General features: G+C 45.3%; 1 protein-coding gene across 1 annotated transcript; it reads left to right on the plus strand.

Annotated features, from left to right (window-relative positions):
• Positions 1-902: 902 nt before the first annotated feature.
• On the plus strand, positions 903-21,043 carry LOC111969484 (exostosin-2-like). Its single transcript, XM_023995655.2, is given in 17 exon segments — positions 903-1,073; positions 1,663-1,999; positions 2,175-2,350; positions 2,352-2,396; positions 2,604-2,693; positions 3,763-3,879; positions 4,069-4,264; positions 5,038-5,177; positions 5,347-5,440; positions 9,443-9,541; positions 9,543-9,578; positions 13,220-13,409; positions 15,880-16,046; positions 16,744-16,887; positions 17,217-17,345; positions 19,517-19,599; positions 19,780-21,043. Coding segments are annotated over 16 exon segments (2,175 nt in total). The 5' UTR covers positions 903-1,073; positions 1,663-1,669; the 3' UTR covers positions 19,919-21,043.
• The last annotated feature ends 1,603 nt before the right edge of the window (positions 21,044-22,646 follow it).

A 22,646-nucleotide genomic window follows, 5' to 3' on the forward strand; every position in this document is an offset into this window, starting at 1 on the left:
TTCTTTGTCCTTATTTATATGCAGATGTTTTGTTTCCCGTCTTTGTAAAAAATAAATTTAAAAAAAGATTAAATGAAAAATAGAATAACGTAGAAAATGACTGTATTACGATAACAGGTATATTACAAATCTATATCAATATTGACATATATAGAAAAAGTACAAATGTATGGGGGGAAAAAAGGAATATATTTAGTGAGAAAGATCTATATGACAGATTATTGGCAGAATTGAACAAAATTGATAACAGATTTAGAAATTGGTCTGTGTTGACAGATAAATAATTCAAAGATGTCTTGTCCATGTTTACCTGGTTTGCTACCCTTCCCTTCCTGTCCCAGATTGAGAATGTATTTAACCCCCGCCACCCCTCACTGCCCTGCCTGTAATGGAATAAAGCAAGACCAATTTTAAAGAAAATTACTTGAACTTTTTTCTTAAATGTCATTTCTATTTGCTAACCTCTCAACAAGCTGCATATTTTTAGCTAGATAGGCCTACCATAATGGTGGTTGTGCGTGGGAGAATAGTGAGAAAACATTGGTAGCAACCTACATAACAGCCCAAATGTCAGCTGGCTTTAGTTTGAAATGATCTAGTCCCTATCTGGATGTCTGACATTATGCTTCTGTTGATTGCACATTCAAGTAAATATTCGCATGTAAATTATAAAGTCATATTTTGTTAATTGTAAACCAATGGCCCAGTATATAGCTATTTCATGCCAGGTTATAGCTATCCATTCACAAATCAAGTTAGAGACAGTATAATTCAGTGGAGAAAAACAATGTCTCTTGTGAAAGAAATCTATATGCTACTGGGTGGGTGTGATGATACTCCGCCTTAGTAGGTGGCACTATAGCTAGTGCAAGCAGAGTAGTCCACGGGTTTCTGACAGGCGAAGAAGAGTTCCACTTCTGGAAATCAAATTATTCACACGAAAACGTCAATATCGTTTAATTAGCTAGCTATCTAACGTTAAATGTATAAAACTATACATTATTGCTTTGCCGCTTAGCTAAGAAGAGGGTATGAATTAACAGTGATAGACTTCGCACCGGTCAAGCGTGAAGGTAAGTTTACTGATCAAATCGAAGTCTGCTGCCTAAACCTGCTAGCTAAGCTTGAAGCTAGCTGGCTACTTGTTTTTACTTTTCAAGATTTCAGTTTATCATGAGAAGTGTGATGTTAGCTAGCTATATACACTATATATAGTTGGTATTTTATAATAAACGCCGACTTAACTAGTTGGTTTTAGCGAATCTATTAAGTTTTCATTGAACGTCAATATAGTTAACTCGCCAACCAGTCTGCTAGCTAAATTGAGTTTGCTGCCAGAGTATTTAAGTTATATTAGATAGTTGTTCAGTTTAGCCTGTTATCGTTAGGTAGTTTTACCTCACAGAATGCCTTTGATTGACAGCTAGTGTTGTAAGCAGTCACTGGGTTAAAGTCGTTACGTAATTTTTTATAAAGAGACCTGCTTGGCTCTTTTAGGCAAGGCCAAGTAACGTTACAGTAACTTTTTTTTTTCTTGCTGTAACAGTAGTCCAAAATGGCCTCTTTCCTCTAGGAGAGGAAGCCATTTTAGACTGTTGATACATACCCTGGCAGTGTGTCAACGGACCAGGAGACATATTTATTTCTCTGTCTCTCTCAAAGTGGTTGAATGGTCAGGCTCAGCATGTGCGCGTCYGGAAAGTACAGTTCACGGGGCCCGGCTCTGATTCCACGGATGAAAACCAAACACTGCATCTACTACATCACCCTGTTCTCTGTGGTGCTACTGGGACTCATCGCCACAGGGATGTTCCAGTTCTGGCCACACTCCATCGAATCAACGGCAGACTGGAGCCTGGACCGACGCAGCGTGCACGATGCACCTCTCGTCCGACTGCCTGTCTCCAACCCTATTCCTGAGAGAGGGGACCTTAGCTGCAGAATGCACACTTGTTTTGATGTGTATCGATGTGGCTACAACCCTAAGAATAGAATCAAGGTGAGCCTAGTCTCCATCACACGTCACAAATTACAGATACGTGAAGTTAGTTTCATCTGCAATTGTTAGTCTCTGAACCTTATCTTTTGAACCACATGATTGAAGGCTTGAAAGATGTTATATATCCAACAGCAGCTAAAGTGGACCATCAGAAATGACTGTGTCTGTCTGGCAGGTGTACATCTATCCTCTGCAGCGTTTTGTGGATGAGGTAGGAGTGCCCATCAGCAGCACAGGCCTGTCCCGAGAGTACAATGACCTGCTCAGTGCCATCTCTGACAGTGAGTTATACACCGATGACGTCACCAGGGCATGCCTGTTCGTGCCCTCTATTGATGTGCTCAATCAGAACTCTGCGCATCCGGGAGACTACCCAGGCTCTGGCCATGCTCCCCAGGTAACMTTTCCTGCACACTGCTCGGGTTGCACTGTTATCTCCTCCACCCCGAAGCTGGGAGTTCTCTTCATATGTATTTATCCTTCTTTACCCTCTGTCATTCTTCCTCTCCCCGCTCTCATCTACCACATTGATCTATCAGCCCATTTCAGATATCTAAGTGCACACATTTGTAGGTTTTTGACCCCTAAAGATGTTCGTTTCCAGGTGGGACAAAGGAATGAACCACCTTCTGTTCAACATGTTACCTGGAGGACCTCCAGACTACAACACAGCCCTTGATGTGCCAAGAGACCGGTAACATTAATAAACCTAGCACAGGAAAAAATGAAAGTCAATTACAATGAATATAGTTGGATAAACTCACATTTTAGTTTTTTGGTTCATCACCCAACCTTGACTTCCAGCTAATATTTACTCCAGCATGAATGATCAGTGTTTGTTAGCAGAGTTACTGCCAGGCACATTTTGTTCTACCAAGACCACCACTAGAGGGAAGCATGGTGTTAACATAGCTTTCAGTTTTCTTTACATGTCCATAGTCTGATATGTTCAGAGAATAGTTTTCTACATTTTTTATTTTTGTTAAATTGACTCATAGTTTTTATTAAATTAGTTTTTTCGCTCCATATTTTGTCGTTTTACTTGACTAGATAATCCAGATTCAATTCCATCTTTTATCTCCAACACAACTACAGAACTTGCATATAATTACAAGGGGGCTTGAAAAATATTCAGCTAAGATGAAAGTACTACTTAAAAGTAGTCCAGAGATGACAGAACCTCTAGCGGCCTTGAGCGGGCAGACATGCCTAATCTCCTGGTATTTACTGCCACAGAGAGAGGCCATGTTTCCCAGCCTTGCTCTTGGCCGATCGCTCCTTTTGGGTGGAAAAGGTGGATTTTATGAACCGAAAGCCCTGAGACGATGAACACTTATCTGGAGCTGTAGGGAATTTCCTGGGCTCATCCAGCTGTGCTCCATTTGGCGTGKGGCCTCATCAGAACCAGCTGTATGTGTATATATAGGCCAGTGTGTGTGAGTGAGGTTGTCCTTGCATCCACAGGTAGGACGCCATAAAGATTGTTTGTCAGTTCTCATATAACTATTACATATACAGATCTACAAAAGGATGAGGTTTAGGCAGCCTCTTTTTGTCCATGTGAATACTTTTCAATCTTCATGTTACTCAATAGCATTGTTAAGCAGATATGACAAGAAACAGCCAGGGCATATGCACATCTGTCATGTATTGTCTTGCTGCAAAGTTCTGTATAGCTGTCTCTTCTCTCTGTCTTAACTATGTAAGCCTATGTGACAGTGGTGTAACATTGGATACGTGTGTTTGTTTTGTGTGTGTTATAGGGCTCTGCTTGCAGGGGGAGGCTTCTCCACATGGATCTACAGGCAGGGTTATGATGTCAGCATCCCTGTGTACAGTCCTCTGTCTGCAGACGTGGAGCTGCCTGAGAGACAGCCTGGGTGAGCAGCAACACCACCACCCACACTTCTGCACCTAGAATAGGATTCTTATCGCTTCCTCAAGCAAGACAACAGGCATCCTCACTTCATGTCACAGTGGGAACATTTGGGAAGTTATCTTTTACAGTCACCATCATCAGTCACAGAGATTTACATTATTTCTAATGGTGTCCCCGTCCCGGGCTGCAGGCCCCGGCGCTACTTCATTCTGTCATCTCAGACGGCCATCCACCGTGAGTACCGGGCAGAGCTGGAGAGGYTGAAGGAGGAGAACGGGGAGGCTCTGCTCCTCCTGGACAAGTGCAGCAACCTCTCTCAGGGAGCCGCCTCAGCGAGGAAACGCTGCTACAAKGGCCAGGTGTTCGACTACCCCCAGATTCTCCAGGTGAGACGCATACAGAGACCTGCTACCGTTTAGACTAACATGTACACACACTTGTAGACATTACACAGCTTAGGGGGAAATTGATGTTTAACATTGATAATGGCCATGCAGATCTGACTTAAATGCATTTAAGAGGGCTCTGCTCAGCTGTGTAGGTCATCTCTAAGAGTTGGCAGTCTATCTAGGTGGGTAACTTTATGCAGACTATACCTGGGAAACTACAACAATGCCTGTGGCAGTCAGTCAACCAGTGTGCCTCTCTGCATTGTCTGTCTGCTCAAAGTGCATCTCCAGCCCGTCTCTGACCTGTCTAGACAGGAAGTGCGCTTATCATCTGGTATGGGTGCAGCGTAGCCGCACATCTGGGGTACGTCCCACCAAGGAGAGGGCCTGGAGGGGTGGGGTGGCAGAATCTGTGAAAGCACCCCCCTCCCCCTTCTCCACCTCTGACATTGGAAAGGTTCGCTTTAAGTGATGCCTGTATTTTAGAATAGTATTTTAGGTTGCCTGCTTGTATACTTTTAACGTCTGTAATTGGTCCACCATGACATTGCCCTCCCCACCCTAAACTCTTCCATATGGGAGGCAACCTCGACAGTTCATGCAGTCATTTTATCAGACTCTGACCAAACACAAGCTGCCCACTAATATTATGTTAGTMTGTTTTTGACCCGTCTAAGCTTCCTTAGTTTGGAGACAGCAATGTCATAAAGCCATGTACAGTTGATATGGCTATGATATTGTAATACCTTGTTGTAATCTGTGTTCCCCAGGAGTCGTCGTTCTGTGTGGTGCTGCGCGGGGCTCGGCTGGGACAGGCCACCCTCAGTGATGTGCTGCAGGCTGGCTGTGTCCCTGTCATCCTAGCAGACTCATACATCCTGCCCTTCTCTGAGGTCCTCGACTGGAAGAGGTACGCTAAAGACRCTGCTCATGATCTCACTCCAACCAACTTCAACATGTATCTCTGCATTAGWTTTTCTGAGCTCGTATTGTGATTTCTGATCTAGTTTAATACCAGTGGCCATTTTTTCCATTGACATTGATACTGACTGACATTTTTGTGTGTGTGTATTGTACAGGGCATCCGTGGTCATTCCAGAGGAGAAGCTCCCAGAGATGTACACCATCTTGAAGAGTATCCCTCACAGGCAGGTGGAGGAGATGCAAAGACAGGTGACAGTCAGATCACATCTTTTCTTCAGCTAACATTCAAATAGACTGAATCCCTTTGCTGGGGATTTTTATATGCACATATAGGGAAATGCACTCTTTATAGAGTTGTCGTAATAGTCTATTTCCAGATGAWTACGCCTCAGGAGAAAGTGYCTCCTGCCCTCTCAGGTTAAGTTAGTGTGAAGACGGGGTCAAAGGAGTTGTGACTTTCAYGCTCCCATTCCAACCTGTGTTCTTGTGAGACGCGTGCCTCACTGTCAGCCCAATGGAAGCCATAACACAGGCAGACTGAAGTGTGAGACARACACGTTGTAATGAGCCCTTAGGACTAGAGTTTCTGTCCTGTTGTCTGTTTGGGARCATGAGGAGACAATCTAATCTTGATTAAAAGCTCTTATAAAGGTTCTTCAGTGTTAGTTTCAGTCGCGCCAAATCAATGACAAATCCCCTCCTTTCACTGGTCCAACTGAGCCTCAATAAACAGAAGTGAAAGCCCTCAGAGAGCTCTGCACGTCCAAGCTGTTTCTCATTCCCTTGTATCAACGCTAGTCCATTTACCAATTAGACTGGCCAAACAGACATATCAGCCCCACAGCTCAGAAACCCTGTTGGAGTTGTTTCATTTGCCAAGCCTTGAATATGTCTTCCCTTGAGGGTCCCCCTCCTGTCTCTGTAGCTGTGGGGATCAGAAATGCTTATCCACTGCTCTTAGTGTTTCTCTGTTAGTCTGTCTGTGTCTAGGGCTTGGAATTTAGTTATGAGATGTGTAATCAGTTGTCTTCCTGTCAGGAAAAGGTTCTCAGTAGAGATGAGGACTGATGATAAGGATTGTAGTTTGTTTGGAGTAAAACAAATACTGATCATAAACATTGTATCAATTCACTGGAGATCAGAGGAACACARCCAAATCATATTGGTCTGAGTTGAGTAGTGAGTACATCTTAAGCCAGGGGAATGTGAGGCGTAGGTAGGTATGTCACTGCCATGTGCGTGCCTGTGGCCACTGCAGGACTGACGGGAGGAGGGTGTTGGAGCCGGGCTCAGGACGTGTAAGGGTGGGGCCGGAGCACAAAGGCCCATCTTATCCAGGATTTATAGGGCGCCGTAGAGCCCATTCCATATCAGTCCACACCTGTACACATCTGGAGAGACTCCTCACTCACATTCACTGGCTGGAGAGGAGAGGACACGGAGTCACTGAGTTGGTCCCCCATAAAGACTTGACATTGTCAGTACTATAGACAACACATTGTCAACTCTAACTCATTTGGACGTGTGCAAAACTATGTATTTTTTTCTTCCCTTCATTTTTTTTATAAGAGCTGTAGGAACATTATTTTTTTTCTTCTGATTGATCTTATTGAAGAGCTGAAGTGAAGTATTTACTCACTGTCCAACAGAGAGCCTGACTGTCTTTCTTTCCTCAGTGGTTCTGAATTCCACACTGTCATCTTCAGTCCTTTATGGGTTTAAAAGGTCTCTGACCATATGGCTAGCATGCCTAAAATACACAATGCTGATCTTTTTTCCACTAATTGGTCTTTTGACCAATCACATCAGCTGTGAAAAAGATCTGATGTGATTGGTCAAAAGGCCAATTAGTGGGAAAAATATCAGAATAACACAGCCTTACTCATGATGACTCCATGTCAGCTTTGATTGACTATCTGTATGATTTACTAAGTCCTAAATTGAATGATAATTGGATAATTGAGGAGACATTCTGTCTCACTTATACAGGGCCTCACAACTAAGGTCAAATGTAAAACTCCTAATCCAGCAGTAGCCAGCAGCATCATTTCAGGAGAAAAAAATGATTTCAACATCTGATGTGGTAGCATCCACATAGGTTGCAAATTGTGAGCTAAGTGCTTAACAGCTGCTAAATGTTAGCGGTGGTCACCTGAGGCTTTCCCCTGAGCCTTGTTTGTGTCAGACCCTAGGAATAGAATACATGCTTTGTTAGATCAGTACAGCTGAAATGAGTACTTGTCAATCACAGGGCTGCAGCTATAGTACCAAGCCCAATGTAATCCTGTCTGAACCCTCCAAGTCTAAAAGGAGTTGACGGACAGCAGAGTATAGCTAGAGAAAGAGATGGTGGACTGGGTTATTCCCTTGACCCTGGTCGTGAAAGTCTGGCTATTATTATGATTTCTCAGTCTCACAGGAACCACTATTGATGATCAGTTGTCTGTCATCGTGGTAATACTACAATGTCCTCCTAAGCAAGTTTGTGCTAAGTAATTGTTCACCATGACAAYTTTACTTTTACWMRATTTATATCTTATTAAGAGGTGCAAGTAATTACATTTATTTTAGTTGCAGTAGCATAAATTAGCCAAATCGGTTTTGAATTGATGGATGTTTATGGTCCAAGTTCAAGCACACCTTTAAGAGAATTCAGTCTCCTTAGCCCAGCGCCGTATGTTAGAGGAAGGGAATGACAGTGCTGCAGTGAAGCAGACCGCTCTGCCCTTTTTCTCTGCTGTGACTCCGTCTCTTCTTCCCTCCTCATAAAAATTCCTGCAGGCGCTGGGAGGGGGCGGGGCGGGCCTCTTAGGCCGGAGCAGTTTGCTTTTTGCCTCCTCCCGGTCGGAAAGGAAACTTTCATCACTGGCTGATTTATGGGCCGTTGGGTCCCCCTGAGATTAGAAAGTMTTTTTGAATACTCCTCACCCCCTCCATAAAAATAAACGCTGTTTTTGTATTTCTCCAGTGTTAAAGGGGACTACGGGTGGGGATGTGGAGTTGGGAGCTGGTTCCTTCTCATGTGCCGCTGAGAGCTCTCGGTGGACCATACGACAACAAAAACACCAGGACAAGCTGCTCCACTGCTATGGAAGGACAGAGCCCTGTAGCCAGGCCAAGACTACCACAGCTCTAGCAAAACGGTTGGCTCATTGGCTAAGCTGTAGCAGCCTATGCTAGAACTGTGTTTGCTGAATTGCAGTTTTAATTTTGTGCACCGTTGTTGTCTGTTCGTCGTTTGATCATCCTCTGCACCAAATCCCAAACAGAGGAGGACTTCTTCAGCTGGGGGTCTTATTCTCACCCAACAAATATGCTGTTAATACCTTGAGTTTCAGGCTGTGGGAATAGTTTCCAGGGTGTGCTCTGGCTAACCAGTCAAATGGCAGTTGGAGTTGAGGGGTCCAGTATGGACCTCCCCCATGTGCTTGTTAAAGAGTGCTGCACTCAGGGTCACCTAGGAGCTGCTGAGGTGGAGTCAGGTCACACTGACATGGCGCCTCCTGGCAGGAGACAGTTCTGTTTTAAGGATCATTTACTCTTATGGGCTCCTCTACCTCCATAGCTGTCCCTTGATGTTTCTTAATGGATCAGTGGGAGGGGCGCACCGGGGAAGCTGGGGTGCTGCCTGGGTGTACAAGTAACATCTGCATTGAAATATGATTGACTGCTGGGCTACACTTCCCCTCTGGCACCGTAATGCTCCTTGTTGTTACCATGGACTGGTAGTGAAGTGACTAAAAATAGATTTTTGATGCACAACTAAAAGTAGATGTGTACATAGTTTGCATACATCTTGGATCAAACATGTATTGTAGTCCCAATGGACCTTAAGCAGGGGTTCCCAACCAGGTTTACTAGGACCTGTAGGGGTACTTGGCCTATCCACAAGGTGTACTTGAGAAGACTCGTGAGACCACAGGCCTAATGGTAAAATGCACATGAGAGGGTACTTCAGGGGTACCCCTGGCAGAGTAAAATTAAGTTGGTGGTACAGTAACAGAAAAGGTTTGGAACCACTGGCCAGGTTGATATTTGGCTGCCCTGTGCTTTGAAAGTCAGGTGAGCTGTAGAAGGTCTTGGCCTGCTGTAGGACAGATGATGTTAGAGATTCTAACCATCTAGAGCAGTCCTTCCTGTTCTCCAGTCACTGGGATGCCTTCTGAATGTGTGTTCACGTTTATGACAGCATGTCTGTTTGTCCAGGGTCCAGACCATATGTTTTTACTCCAACAACTCTGTTCTCCTCAGGCCCGCTGGTTCTGGGACGCTTACTTCAGCTCCATGAAGGCCATCGGCATKACAACGCTTCAGATCATCAATGACCGCATCTACCCCTATGCTGCCCGCACCTACCTACGAACAGTGGAACAACCCTCCTGTGGTGGTGAGTAATCCTCTAGTTGCTAGGTCTTTGAAGAGTGGAATGATGCGTTTTAGGCTAGATGTGTTTTAACATGATTGGATACATCAAAAGTCTTCCATTGGAGCCTGCTATAATCTATGCCCCTCTAGCCTACACCACGTTATTGTTTTTTACTGTGGTTAACCACTGAATCTTCTTAGACATACGAGGCATATTTATGGGGGTGCAGTCTGCAGTGTGTGGTTGATTTGATGTGTGACCTGACACTGCTGGCCTCACAAAACAGAAAAACAGTGACTGACTCCCTCAGTGACAGATATGACACAGTTTTCCCAGGTAAGTCTTTCCCAGTGTATTGGCTGGGTGGCAGGACAGCTTCCTCTTTATAGGTCCCTCTCTCCACAGATGTAGTCTAGTGGTCTTTGGCTGCTTGGTAAACACCCAGTACTGCTGAAACAGCCAGTGTGTTTGTGTCAGCAGTTCTGCACTGGGAGGATGCCTCCAGTGTGGTGAAAAATACATGCCTTAGTGTTTGAGTCATTGTGTATGTGTGAGAGAACACTGTTTAAGGAGTGTGTGTGTGTGTGTGTGTGTGTAACCTCTCTGTGGTTGTGGGAGTGTGGGGATGCAGACAGCTTGGCTCAGCTATCACCTCTCAGGGGCTGTTAATCACCCCAGCCTGATCTGCTGCAGTCCCCAAAGACACCACATGCAGCTCCGCCCTTCCTCTGTCTGTCTGTGGGGTAGAGGAGGGGGGCCCATGTTCCTCCTTATTGGACAGCCCTACCCAGTCCTACCAATGGTTGGTGATATGTGAGCCAGTCAGGTTATGTTGGTCTGAACAAGTCACACTGACTCTGACTGAAGGTATGTTTACAACACKTGGCTTCTCAGAGTAATTCAAAGCTCTTCAASACYTCARGWCTAATTACTTTCTACTCAAGCCAACTGCTCAATCASAGCMAGTGTKGCCTTTTTTCGGAGTGGGTAGCTGGTTAATCAACAGTTACACTTGACATTACCCACCTCTCTCTTTATCTGAAACTCCTGTCTGCCTTTTTTCCCAACCAATCGTCATTTAGGTCTGCTGTCTTAGTCCCTGCTCACAAGAGGTTAAGCAAATCAAATTTTATTGTGCAGGGCCACAGACCTATTACCATTCCAATGCTAGAGAAGTGCTATCTCTACGTATTCAGTGGAAACACGTCGAGCAGAATTGGAACAGGACACTAAATAAATCAAGCAGGTTTTTTTTCTCTGCTGTTCTGTATCCTTCGTTCGGGGTCATAATTGAAAGCACATTTCACAGGCTCTCTGCTAGTAGCAGTGCCTTTAGAAGGCTTTTCAGGCTAGGGAGGGACAGACAGGCTGCTTTTTGTACGGCCGTGGGCATAGTTGTAAGATACGAAACGGGTAATCCATGGTAGTCACCTGTTCAGCCTCTGAAAGGTGGCTGAAGGTTAGGTGACTTTGTACCCAGGGGGCTTTCATATCAGATTGGTTTGGAGGGTGTTCTTCTTCTTCTGAGCTCTGGCGTGTTTTCTCCCTTAGTTTGGAATGGTGTGAACACACTTCGCATTGGGTGCACACTAAACAACGCACCATGGTTTGCTCAAAAGGGTGGTGTCGGTCCAATTAATTACACCTTTCATAGTAATGAATATTCATGGTAAATGGCAACTGATAATTTTTTAAGCTTGACCTTGACCATTAGGGGACATCTAACGTTTGAATTTAGGCTAAGTCGGGGCTTGTTCAGTGGTTTAAATGGGCCAAGAAACCTGGCCAGACGATTCCTTCACTGGTAGAGAGCAGACGAAGCCTGCACTGTGAATGTACTCATATCAGGACTCTTGAGAAGATGTGACGGCTGCACCATCTCTGCTTCTCCTAATCCCTGGTAGACAATCATCACACACCCCACACACACACACAAATCAAAGGCCCCCTGCTGGCTAGATGGACCTGCCTCCAGTCATCACTGGAGCTGCTGCTACTTCCACATTGCCTTGGGAAAGCATTTGTTATTGTGGAGAGAACACTGTTTGTCAAACACTCAAATGCCATGTTGTTCTCTGTTTACAATGATTTGCGTCAATCTACTTTTCCAAACACCACCACAATAATGTGTAGCCTAAATCACCCAAATGGCTGCATGTTCCCGTTTTGTGTAAATTGATCATTGTAAGCAGTGAACTCAATTTAACTGGGCTAATTAACATTGGAGAAGTGGCTGTCTTTCTTTCATCTTGTTTATGTCATCTGACAAATGACTTAAGTGGTCCCTTTCCTCTTCTCTTCATCTCACCACTTATGTGTCACCGTGTTAGTTTAATTATTTCCCCCTCTGCTTGTATGTCAGTGTCACACCACCCCAGAGAAGTTTCCGTTTGCTAGTAAAGTTGAGTTTTTTTTATTGGTGAGTACTGACTGATGTAGGGTATATGAGGTGACCATGTTTATGGTGACAGATATGGTGGACGCCGTTGGAAGAGCCACAGAAACACCAGTCTGTTTGTGGTCACCTGTCTGCAGCAGAACAGAGAAGCACTTCAAGAAGCCCACAAATCTCCATTCCCTCCCTATGAGGTTAGCACATGTCTCTAGTGGAGGTCTGGAGGCTTTGGGGGGCCTTTGGTACAGTTGATTAAGTCAGCTGCAACCTCCTTTATTTGAGAATGCTACTGTTGTAGTGTTTGACAGTTAATTAAGGGTTAAAACCACATCATCCAGTCAGCATAATGCTCCTGCTAACAGAACGGGAGCGTAGAAGTTGACCCTGTAGATTGTAGAGCACTTTAAGCTGCTGCAGTGAGTCTCCTGTGTCGCATGTTGACATATTGTTACCCTTGTATAATCGTATTACTCAAAATGTCAGTTGTTGTCTATATGTTAGTTCAGAGGTCTGTATTGAGTGTCTCTTTGTCTCCGTGTGTGTGTGTGCCTCCTTGTGCCAGTATTTTATTTTACAGCGTCACTTGATCTAGGCTAGGGTCTGTGCATCTTCCAGAGTTAACGGGCCATTTTAAGACGGGGCCAGGAAGAGGATCCAAGTCCCACACTGGACCCCCGACACCGTTGCCTGCATCGCCCTGCCTCCATCTCTCCCCCCTGCCCTGCCTCCCTTGCTCTCTCCCCCCCGCCCCGCTTGAACTCATCTGGACCCTTGCTGCATGGAGCTCATCAGAGCTTCATGACAAAACGTCACTTATAACATCYCAAAGCAGCAGTGTAGAAACAGCAGGAGAGGCCAAGACTACCAAGTCATAGTGTGTGGACTCAACTTACACATGTACCTGAGATGAGGGTGGAGCTCTTTGTCTCTGTCTTACAGAGCTGTGCTCTGAACAGCTCAGCTACTGCTCGTTTTTTATAGTGTGCTTGTCATTCCAGATCACTTCACGCTGGGTGCTCGGCATTCCTGATTGTGAGTCTATTAATCTTTCAAATTAATTAAAAGATTATTCCTGTTCCCTAGTAAAAAAACATTGTCTGGAAATCACTGTAGGTGACATTGCTGAATCAAGAAATGGAATGGCAGCTTAAATCAYGATGGAAAACATGACGCGGGCCAGGATGGCAGACAGATGAAGCTAGCTAGGCATACGTCTGCATTGTAGGAGTGAGTGACTCTAACCTTTTTGGTCTCTTGTCCTCTGTAGAAGTGGTCGAGTGTGAACAGCCCTCTGTTCCTGCCTCTCATCCCACCGAGGTCCCCAGGGTTCACTGCTGTGGTGCTGACCTACGACCGTATCGAGAGCCTCTTCCGGGTCATCACTGAGATCTCCAAGGTTCCCAGCCTGGCCAAGCTACTAGTGGTGTGGAACAACCAGAACAAGAGTCCCCCTGAAGGCGATCCCTAGGCTGTATTCATTAGCACACACCATAGCGTAACTTTTTGCAAAATACATTTTTTTGAGGGGCTGAAACTAAAATAAGTTTCTTATTGGACAGGTTCAGGTAGTCCCTCTCCATTTTGGTAGATGTTCTTCTGTTTGGTTCCTAGTGAATACACCTCTGATTCTGACCCTCCCTTCCCCATACTGTTCATTAAACCCATTATTGATTCAAATATTACCCTTAAACAAGCACACCAGCAATAGGAGTTTTCATGAGTTAACCTTTTCAGTGACAACGATGATGCTATGTTGGATGTTCGAAGATGGGATATTAGTGTTCTGTCAGATTGCCTTACTTCATAGCTACCAAAGAGTCAAAATAAATGACTAAAGATGGCAGATTGATACACACAAGGAATGGGAAAGTGGCTGAACACTCCATGTTAACTGCCAACGTGATGTGAGAAGTGGTTATTTCACCATGCCATGGTTTAATACACAAAATGGAGCTCTTGATGTGTACCAGATGAGTGATAACAGCTTCAGCAGCCAAGACCATCTCTCTATAAGTTTAGACACTGAAAAGCATGACATGCTCGCGGCTGGAGCCAAACCTCTCTCTGGCTTTGCTTCATGTTGAGAATCAGGAAACTGGAGCAGCTCCGTGGCATGTTGCTGCCGGTCGGACAGAAAACAACTCCTCCTACCCACCCTACTCGGTGCTGCAGCAGCCACCTCATTCTAACCTTCCGATGTCAACAGGTCTCCTCGGTACTGGCAAGCCAGACGACGTAGAGGCCTTTCATTCATGTTGATATACTGTCCACTACAGACACTCCACTTCATCAAACAGAGTGCAGTGTTCTGCTAGTGCTGCCTGTCTGTCCTCCTGCCACAGCCCTCATTTAGAGCCCATTAGAGATGTTTTAGAGTAAGCTGATATTAGTCATTATTTATTGTGGCTTTGCTCTAATGATTCCTCTTAACAAGGCGATTTAGGTATGCGGCTGTTTATGGCGCCCCTTAACACTGACAGCTCGGGGGACGGCAGGGAATTAAATCTATCCTCTGCATAGAGTTGTGTAATGTAATGAAGCAGCGGGCCACTTTGAAGCTCACTCTAATGGCCCAGTGTAGCCTTTGATTAGAGGCGTCAGTGGAGCCTGGCCAGAGCTTTGTGACCCATTAGAATTAACAAGGGGCCGTTCATGGGTCAACTCGGGTCCTCTGCTTGGGATGAGGACGGATTTCCTCCTCATCCTCACAAGGCCTGATTGTGTTTATTTCAAGCGGCCATAAGCTGCCGCCTCGAGTCCTGCACGTTTGGCATTTTAACAAGGTGCTGCTTGGGAGCCTAAGTCTTGGAGTACTAAGATAAAGTCCACAACATAGAATTGTATTATTTTATCTTCTGCTTCTGACATGCACAGAGATTGTACTGTGTTTGGATGTCATGATTAACTTCATAGTTTATTTGTTCACTCAAACAATCTTAGCTTCATGACCTGAAGAAACCTGTTTTTCACATCGTTCAAAGACAGTTATGGAGCTGCAGAGCATGGAGACAGAGGTAACTACAGGAGAGATGGGGATTGCAGCAGGATTCTGTTTTTCTGTGGTGGAGAGGATCTCCTGGTTAGCCCAGGAGAAAGTCTGAAAATGAGAAGCAAAGTAGATGGGCTTCCAGCAGCCAGAAAATGTTTCAGTACGTGTGTGCAAACCCATACCAAAAGAAAAGGCCAGGCTGTACTGATTCAATCAGATCTAAGCTGATTTTGCACTGCACTCATCTCCCTGCTCATCTTTGGAAAAGGAAGAGAGGAGGAAAGAGAGAGGAAAGCACTTGAATATATCACAGGAGTTCTCCTGTTGACAGTTTAGTGTGGAGACGTTCAGAGCTCGTCGGTGAGTTGGGAGCGCTGCCTGCTTGTCAGGCCCCAGTTAGAGCCTTAATGGGGTGACATTCTGTGCCATCTGTCTGACTCTGCTCCGTGCCATGGACACTTCCCAAGCTCACTAAAGACTACTTTTTAAAAAGCTAACGTTGCTGCTCTGCCTTGAGAGGAATTTTGGTGTGATCAGGCTTGCACATGATTCAAGTTGGCGTTGCGATTCGAGTCAGTGATTAGTTTTACTGCTAGCGTACTTTTCCACTAGGATTGCCATTTTGAAACRTCTCCCTTGATGGCAACCCAACTCCACTCCTCTCCAACTGAAGTCTAGATGTTAGTTTGACTTAGAAAACTGGCAGTCTGGTTTGATGTCTTAGGTGTAGGTGGGTGATGCAATATATACTGTCAGATTTGGAATGTGTGGAAGTAATTTTCAGTTTACTTAATGTCTTGCAGCTTCTCAAGTAGCACACAATGCTAACTGACCCGTTTGCCAAGGTCTCCATTTGCATTGATAGAATGGATTTTCTATGACCAGTCTGTATTGTAGGCTTATCACTCATATTCCCTTGGTCTCTGTCCCTCGGTTAGATTCTCTATGGCCGAAGATTGCCGCGCCTCTCAAGGTGGTGCGCACCAAAGAGAACAAGCTCAGCAACCGCTTCTTCCCGTACGACGAGATCGAGACTGAGGCCGTGCTGGCCATCGACGATGACATCATCATGCTGACATCTGACGAACTGCAGTTTGGCTACGAGGTGAGAGAGAGGATACCCTGTATCTCGCCTGGGAGATATCACCCCAAATGTTTGACCTTGGGCTTAGTGCATTCCTACTGGCAGGTAAACGCTGGCTACTTAGGGCTGACCCCAGAGTTTAAACTCCTCCAGGGAGCTTAAGTCAGCCTCCAGTAGTGGTATTTGTGAGGCGGCTGCCGGGTGCTGGAGATATGTTTGATGTGTGACGGATGGTGACAGGCCAGAGCTGATGCTGTCCATGCCTACAGCCCGGCTTGGCACTCACCTGAAGGCATTTAGGACCTATTGAGACAATTGAGAACAATTTGAGGATAATGACATGAAATGAGAGGCAGGCTGCTGTGGGGAAGGTAGGCTGTCTGGCTCTACTGCCTCTCGCTGAGTCCAATACTGGGACAGGCTGCTGGCTCCGTTATCCAGTCTCCAGTCCGTTATCCAGTCTCCATCCAGTTATCCAGTCACAAGTCTCTGCCCATCACAGAGAGGGCCTGTAGCTTTCATCTCGTTACTTTGAGCCCCAAGGTTCACTGTATCTCAGTGATGGCGGTCTTCTAGCACTACCTTGAAGAAAGTGAAAGGAGGCTACTTGGAATGTTTTTAGTGTTGCCTAATTCCATTAACTTGGAACTTTCTCCAAATTCCTGGAAAACCTGTAATTTGTGTCTAACAGTCTCTTTCCCCCGACCATGCCCCTCAGGTGTGGAGGGAGTTCCAAGACCGGTTGGTGGGGTACCCGGGTCGGCTCCACCTGTGGGACCACGAGATGGGGAAGTGGAAGTACGAGTCCGAGTTCACCAACGAGGTGTCCATGGTTCTGACTGGAGCAGCCTTCTACCACAAGGTTAGTCTCAGACAGAAGCCCCTCCTCCCTCTGTCCCCCTGCCAGGCCCAGTATGTGGAGGGGGCAGGGTTAGGTCACACAGAGAGAGGAGGGAAAAGTCAAAGGTTAGGTTATCTGTCTCACTGTCAACCAAAAGCTTTCCTTTTGATTTAAAGCAAATACTTCTGAGAAAACACATCCCTCTATTCAGAGGTTAGACTCATTTATCATATCACGAGTGAGTAGGATGACAAATGTTTTAAATGTATTTCAGTATTTATCTACATGAAGATAGTTTCCACTGCTTGCTGATTTTGATGTTGAGTAACACTGGCTTCTTTCCTTTCCAGTACTTTAACTGCCTGTACACTTACAAGATGCCAGGAGACATCAAGAACTGGGTGGATGCTCATATGAACTGTGAGGATATCGCCATSAACTTCCTGGTGGCCAACATCACTGGCAAAGCCCCCATAAAGGTACAGAACAGAACACAACGTTGTACCACCACCTGAACACAACAGTCCTACCCAACCCATTATGCTGACATTAGGTCCTTAGGGCGTCAAATTCAATATTGGATGTTCACCAGAGCCATGGCTTGCATCCCAAATTGCATTCTATTCCCTATAATGGTGCACTACTTTTGACCAGAGCCCTATGGGCCCTGGTCCAAATGAGTGAACTTCCTAGTCAATGGGGTGGCATTTGGGACGGAGCTATGTTAATATATGTTAATATCTCATTAGGAGCAGTACTACAACATGCACCACATATCAGGAAGCTGAAGGCCATAACTCCAACTCCACAGAGGTGGAATAGTCCCAGAATGCAGAAATATTTATTTTTTCCAGTCCTGTCCTGCCAGAGGCTCTGTCTCTGATCAGTTCTCACCCCTCTGTGCCCCCTGATACCTCCCCAACGCTGTGACCGTGTCCAGGTGCAGAGGCCGTCCCTAAAGCCCAGCCTTAACCTCTCTTATCTGGGTGTCACTGACTGCCACCCCCGACTATGTTTTCCTAAGCTCACCAGGGCTCACTCACCCCACCGTCAAAGCAATGCCTTCTCCCTCCCTCTGTGCCTGCAGTAGGCTAGCCTCACCAGGGCTCACTCACCCACCGTCTAACAGCAATGCCTTCTCCCTCCCTCTGTGCCTCAGTAGGCTAGCTCACCAGGGCTCACTCACCCCACGTCAAAGCAATGCCTTCTCCTCCCTCTGTGCCTGCAGTAGGCTAGCTCACCAGGGCTCACTCAACCCACCGTCAAAGCAATGCCTTCTTCCCTCCTCTGTGCCCTGCATAGGCTAGCTCAACCAGGTCCCCCCCACCGTCAAAGCATGCCTGCTCACTCCCTCTGTGCCTGCAGTAGGCTACTCACCAGGCTCACTCACCCCACCGTCAAAGCAATGCCTTCTCCCTCCTCTGTGGCCTGCAGTAGGCTAGCTCACCAGGGCTCATCACCCCACACGTCAAGCAATGCCTTCTCCCTCCCTCGTGCTGCAGTAGGCTAGCCACCAGGGCTCACTCACCCCACCGTCAAAGCAAATGCCTTCTCCCTCCCTCTGTGCCTGCAGTAGGCTAGCTCACCAGGGCTCACTCACCACCACGTCAAAGCAATGCCTTCTCCCTCCCTCTGTGCCGTGCAGTAGGCTCGCTCACCAGGGCTCACTCACCCCACCGTCAAAGCAAATGCCTTCTCCCTCCTCTGTGCCTGCAGTAGGCTAGCTCACCAGGGCTCACTCACCCACCGTCAAAGCAATGCTTCTCCCATCCTCTGCTGCCTGCAGTAGGCTAGCTCACCAGGGCTCACTCACCCCACCGTCAAAGCAATGCCTTCTCCCTCCCTCTGTGCCTGCAGTAGGCTAGCTCACCAGGGGCTCACTCACCCCACCCCACACGTCCTCCTCAGCACTGATCTCCAGTCTGGAGTAAGATGGACTGGTGGGGTGGGTAAGACGGAGGAAGGCCATACATCACCCCTTTAATGAGCATACAGCTGTTTYTCCTCRGCAYGCAAGCAGCATGCCCTGGCCTTTAATGACCATTCAGGTATACAGCAGCACACCATCCTCCCTCAGCGCAACAGCCCTCAATCACACTCTGCTGCAACAACCACTGCTGGACCTGCTGTCACAACTAGCATGACTTTATCTAATGGGTTTATTACATTCTAGAGAACTGCAACTTAAAGGGATACTTTGGGATTTGGGCATTGAAGTCCCTTATCTACTTCCCCCGAGTCAGATGAACTCATGGATACCATTTTTATGTCTCTGTCTCTGGTATGAAGGTAGTTGGAGGTAGTTTTGCAAGCCAATGCTAACTAGCATTAGCGCAATGATTGTAATTCTATGGTATTTACTAGTATGCTAACAATTGCGCTAAAGCTAGTTAGCAACATCCTTCAAAATGCACGCAGAGACATAAAAACCGTATCCACGGGTTCATCTGACTCTGGAGAAATAGATAAAGGGCTTCATTGCCCAAATCCCGAAGTATCCCTTTAAGCAGTACTTTGACGGTTATAGACTTGTCTCATCAGCACAGGGATTTGATCTCACCACACAGTAGATTCTGTACTGTATGTTTCTTAGTTGTGTAGCAATGGCAGAATGGTAGATTGTAAAGGTCACTGTCCTGGTTCCATTTAGGTGACCCCAAGGAAGAAGTTCAAGTGTCCTGAGTGCACAGCCATTGACGGTCTGTCCCTGGACCAGACACACATGGTAGAGAGGTACGTCCTGCACTGAGCATGCTCATCGCCTAGCAACTCTAGAAATGGTGTGCATATGCCAAATCAATATTCATAGAGGTAGTAGTGGACATACAATATCTGAATGTGTTTTTTTTTTGTTTTTTTTCTGTGGTTGAATGCCTCAATATTAACGCCGGTAACTTCTGTACACTTCCCCAGATCGGAGTGCATCAACAAGTTTGCGTCGGTGTTCGGMACCATGCCCCTGAAGGTAGTGGAACACCGTGCAGACCCAGTMCTCTACAAGGACGACTTCCCAGAGAAGCTCAAGAGTTTCCCCAACATCGGCAGTCTCTGACCGGACAGGACTGTGGCCCAGCAACCCCCAGACACCCATACATACCCAGCATCATCTAGTTCAGGGGAAACATAAACTCTTCTATCTGTCCATATAGAACTATCTGGAAGGTTGTTGTTCTCTGTAGGGTGGGGTTGGGCGCCTGTATTGTTTCCTTTCCTAAATACTGGTTTTAAGTGGAAGTGGTGAGAGATGAGGTGTGTGTGCTCATTGGTTGACTGGACAGAATCCACTGTGCGCTGATGAATCCACTGTGCGACTGAGATGACTAGTCTGTGTATGTCCACTGCTGCTGTATTCGAGCCAGAGGCCCTGTGGGCTTTTTGGCTGATCTGGGGTCAGTGTATATAAATCACAGCAGTGCTACATTTTAATGTAGCATGGTGAGTCAGGACCACTGTCTGACGCTGCTGTCTGCCAAGCACAGGGGGGCGGGGATGAGTAATATGTTGAACACCCATAGGATATATTATCTCGATGTCATTTATCTCAAACTGATGAATCTTTTTAAATGATAAATAATATGAAAAACAAGGCTGTTTAAGAGGGCGCTTCTCGTCTAAGGTCATTTAATGGCATGAGCTATTTTTATTTGTATAGTGTGAGCACTGCAGAGGTGTATGGGCAGCTTTCTCTGCATAGAGGATATATCGCAAATAATATGTACACTATATATTTACTGCCAATTGTTCTACTGCTAACACTTTTCAAAAGAATGGCCAGTATCTGGACATTTGAATGACCTTTTTTAAAGTGTTGTGCTGCATAATATATAAACTATTGCAGTAACGTCTGGTATATGAGGGAAACTACTGTAATTGATGCGGTGACATTGGACTGTCTGCTTCATGGAGATGTAGGCACCAGGTTGTACAATTCCCCAATTCTGAGTTCTCTTTTTGTTTTTGCCTTCTGTGTAGGCTTGCTCATCTCTCTAAAGGAATGTCCTAAGCATTTCAAGTTCGAGTCAGCACACACTTTTTAAGATGTCAATATTGCCTTTGTTTTTTTGTATTTTTTTTTACTTGTGTAAGGATTGTTGTTTGTGATAAATGTGTCCCAAAATATATATAAATATGACTTTGTAAAGAAATACATGCTAAATAAAGATGTTTTTCATGGCCATTTTATTGGCCTGTGATTAAAGAAAGGAACAATGGCGCTGCCTCACTCCAACCAAGGTGCATGAATTGAGCCAACTAAAATGAAGAGGAAATTCAGCTACTGGAGAACAGAGGAAGTTGATTAGTGCTTGAAAAAAGTTATGTCATCGGAAGTGTTCTAGATGAGTGGTTTTCTCATGCAGTCAGCAGTAGCAGGCCTCTGTGTCTGTCACGCTCTCTGTCCTCATTCTGATTTGGTGAAAGCCCATGTCTGTCCAGGGCTGTTGTGACAGCCAGGCCGTGTGCAGCACCGCTGTTCAGCCTCGCCTGTCACCTGTTAATATACGCTCCCTAATCCACCCTGTACAATGTCAGCAGTTCAAAAGAACGCTGTTAGTATTTTTGTCGACTTCAATTAGCGTGACATTCTTGGGGGTTGTGCGATCTCATTTCAGCACTCAAGTCTGAAATGCAGAGGGATTTTAGGCTGTCACTGCAACTGACGCAGTCATGAAACATATGAGGTGGATATGTAATGCAAGAAGATGGACGTGCTTCTTTTTTTTTTTTTGGAACCCTCTAGATTTTTATTGATGGCCCTCCCACCCCTCCATCCTAATTATATAGACATCAGTATAAACAGAACAACACCAGAATCCCCAAATTCTCCACACATGTTATTATGGTCAGATGTTACCCATTGCTGAGGATATTGTAAAAACTGCTACTCTTAATGAATCCTCAGAGTCTTGCCATCCTAAAAACATCCCAGTCTTTAAATGTAGGATCATTCCGTGAGAATAGGAATCCTTCTGCAGTAGCATCATTCCCACCACACAACAGCATAGAAAAATTGTCAAATATTGAACTCTGACCTCATGTGTTTTATTGTTTGTTTAAAAGTCCAATGCAGCCTTTATAATCACAATATAAAATCATTTCAGGGTAGCAATGAAATATCTTAATATGATTTCAATATGAATGGTCAAAAAGAAATGTCACTTCTTAGCAAAGAGCACTTTCTCAAGCAAGAATTGTGCCAGACTGTCTGGGAGTGGTCTGAATGGGGAGAACTAAACATCAGCTGAAATTGGCAGAGCGGGTTGGAGCTCTCTTTCTTAATGGTCTAACTAATTCTATACCAGGCAGGCCAAAACTCCATCCCACCAAAACAGGCTGAAATTTCAGGCGGTCTTTTCAAACTGCTCTCACATTAAAAGGCCATTATCATTTTCACTATTTTACAGTATTATTCCAACCTCATCAGGAAATATATATAAAACCAGGGAAATCACGTTTTGGACTGCACTGGACCTTTAAAGAATTGGCGGGAACTATATGAAATCATTCGTGACAATTGAAGCTGCACTTCAATTATCCGTAAAAAAAAATTGTAGTTGATGCAGTTTTAAAAAATAAGTATGTGATGAAGAACTGTTTTGCTCTCAATGCTTGTAAAACAAATTTCTAAAATATTATGTAAGTGCAATAACTTACTGTACTATAGTAACTCACACAAAATATATATGAGAACATGAACACAAGTAAAAGTATACCATCATTAATTAAAAAGCCGTACAATATAGCTTAAAGCCACAAAAACCTTTCAAAATACTTGGAAACTC

Source organism: Salvelinus sp. IW2-2015, linkage group LG10, assembly GCF_002910315.2.
Source record: "Salvelinus sp. IW2-2015 linkage group LG10, ASM291031v2, whole genome shotgun sequence".
NCBI classification, from domain to species: domain Eukaryota; kingdom Metazoa; phylum Chordata; class Actinopteri; order Salmoniformes; family Salmonidae; genus Salvelinus; species Salvelinus sp. IW2-2015.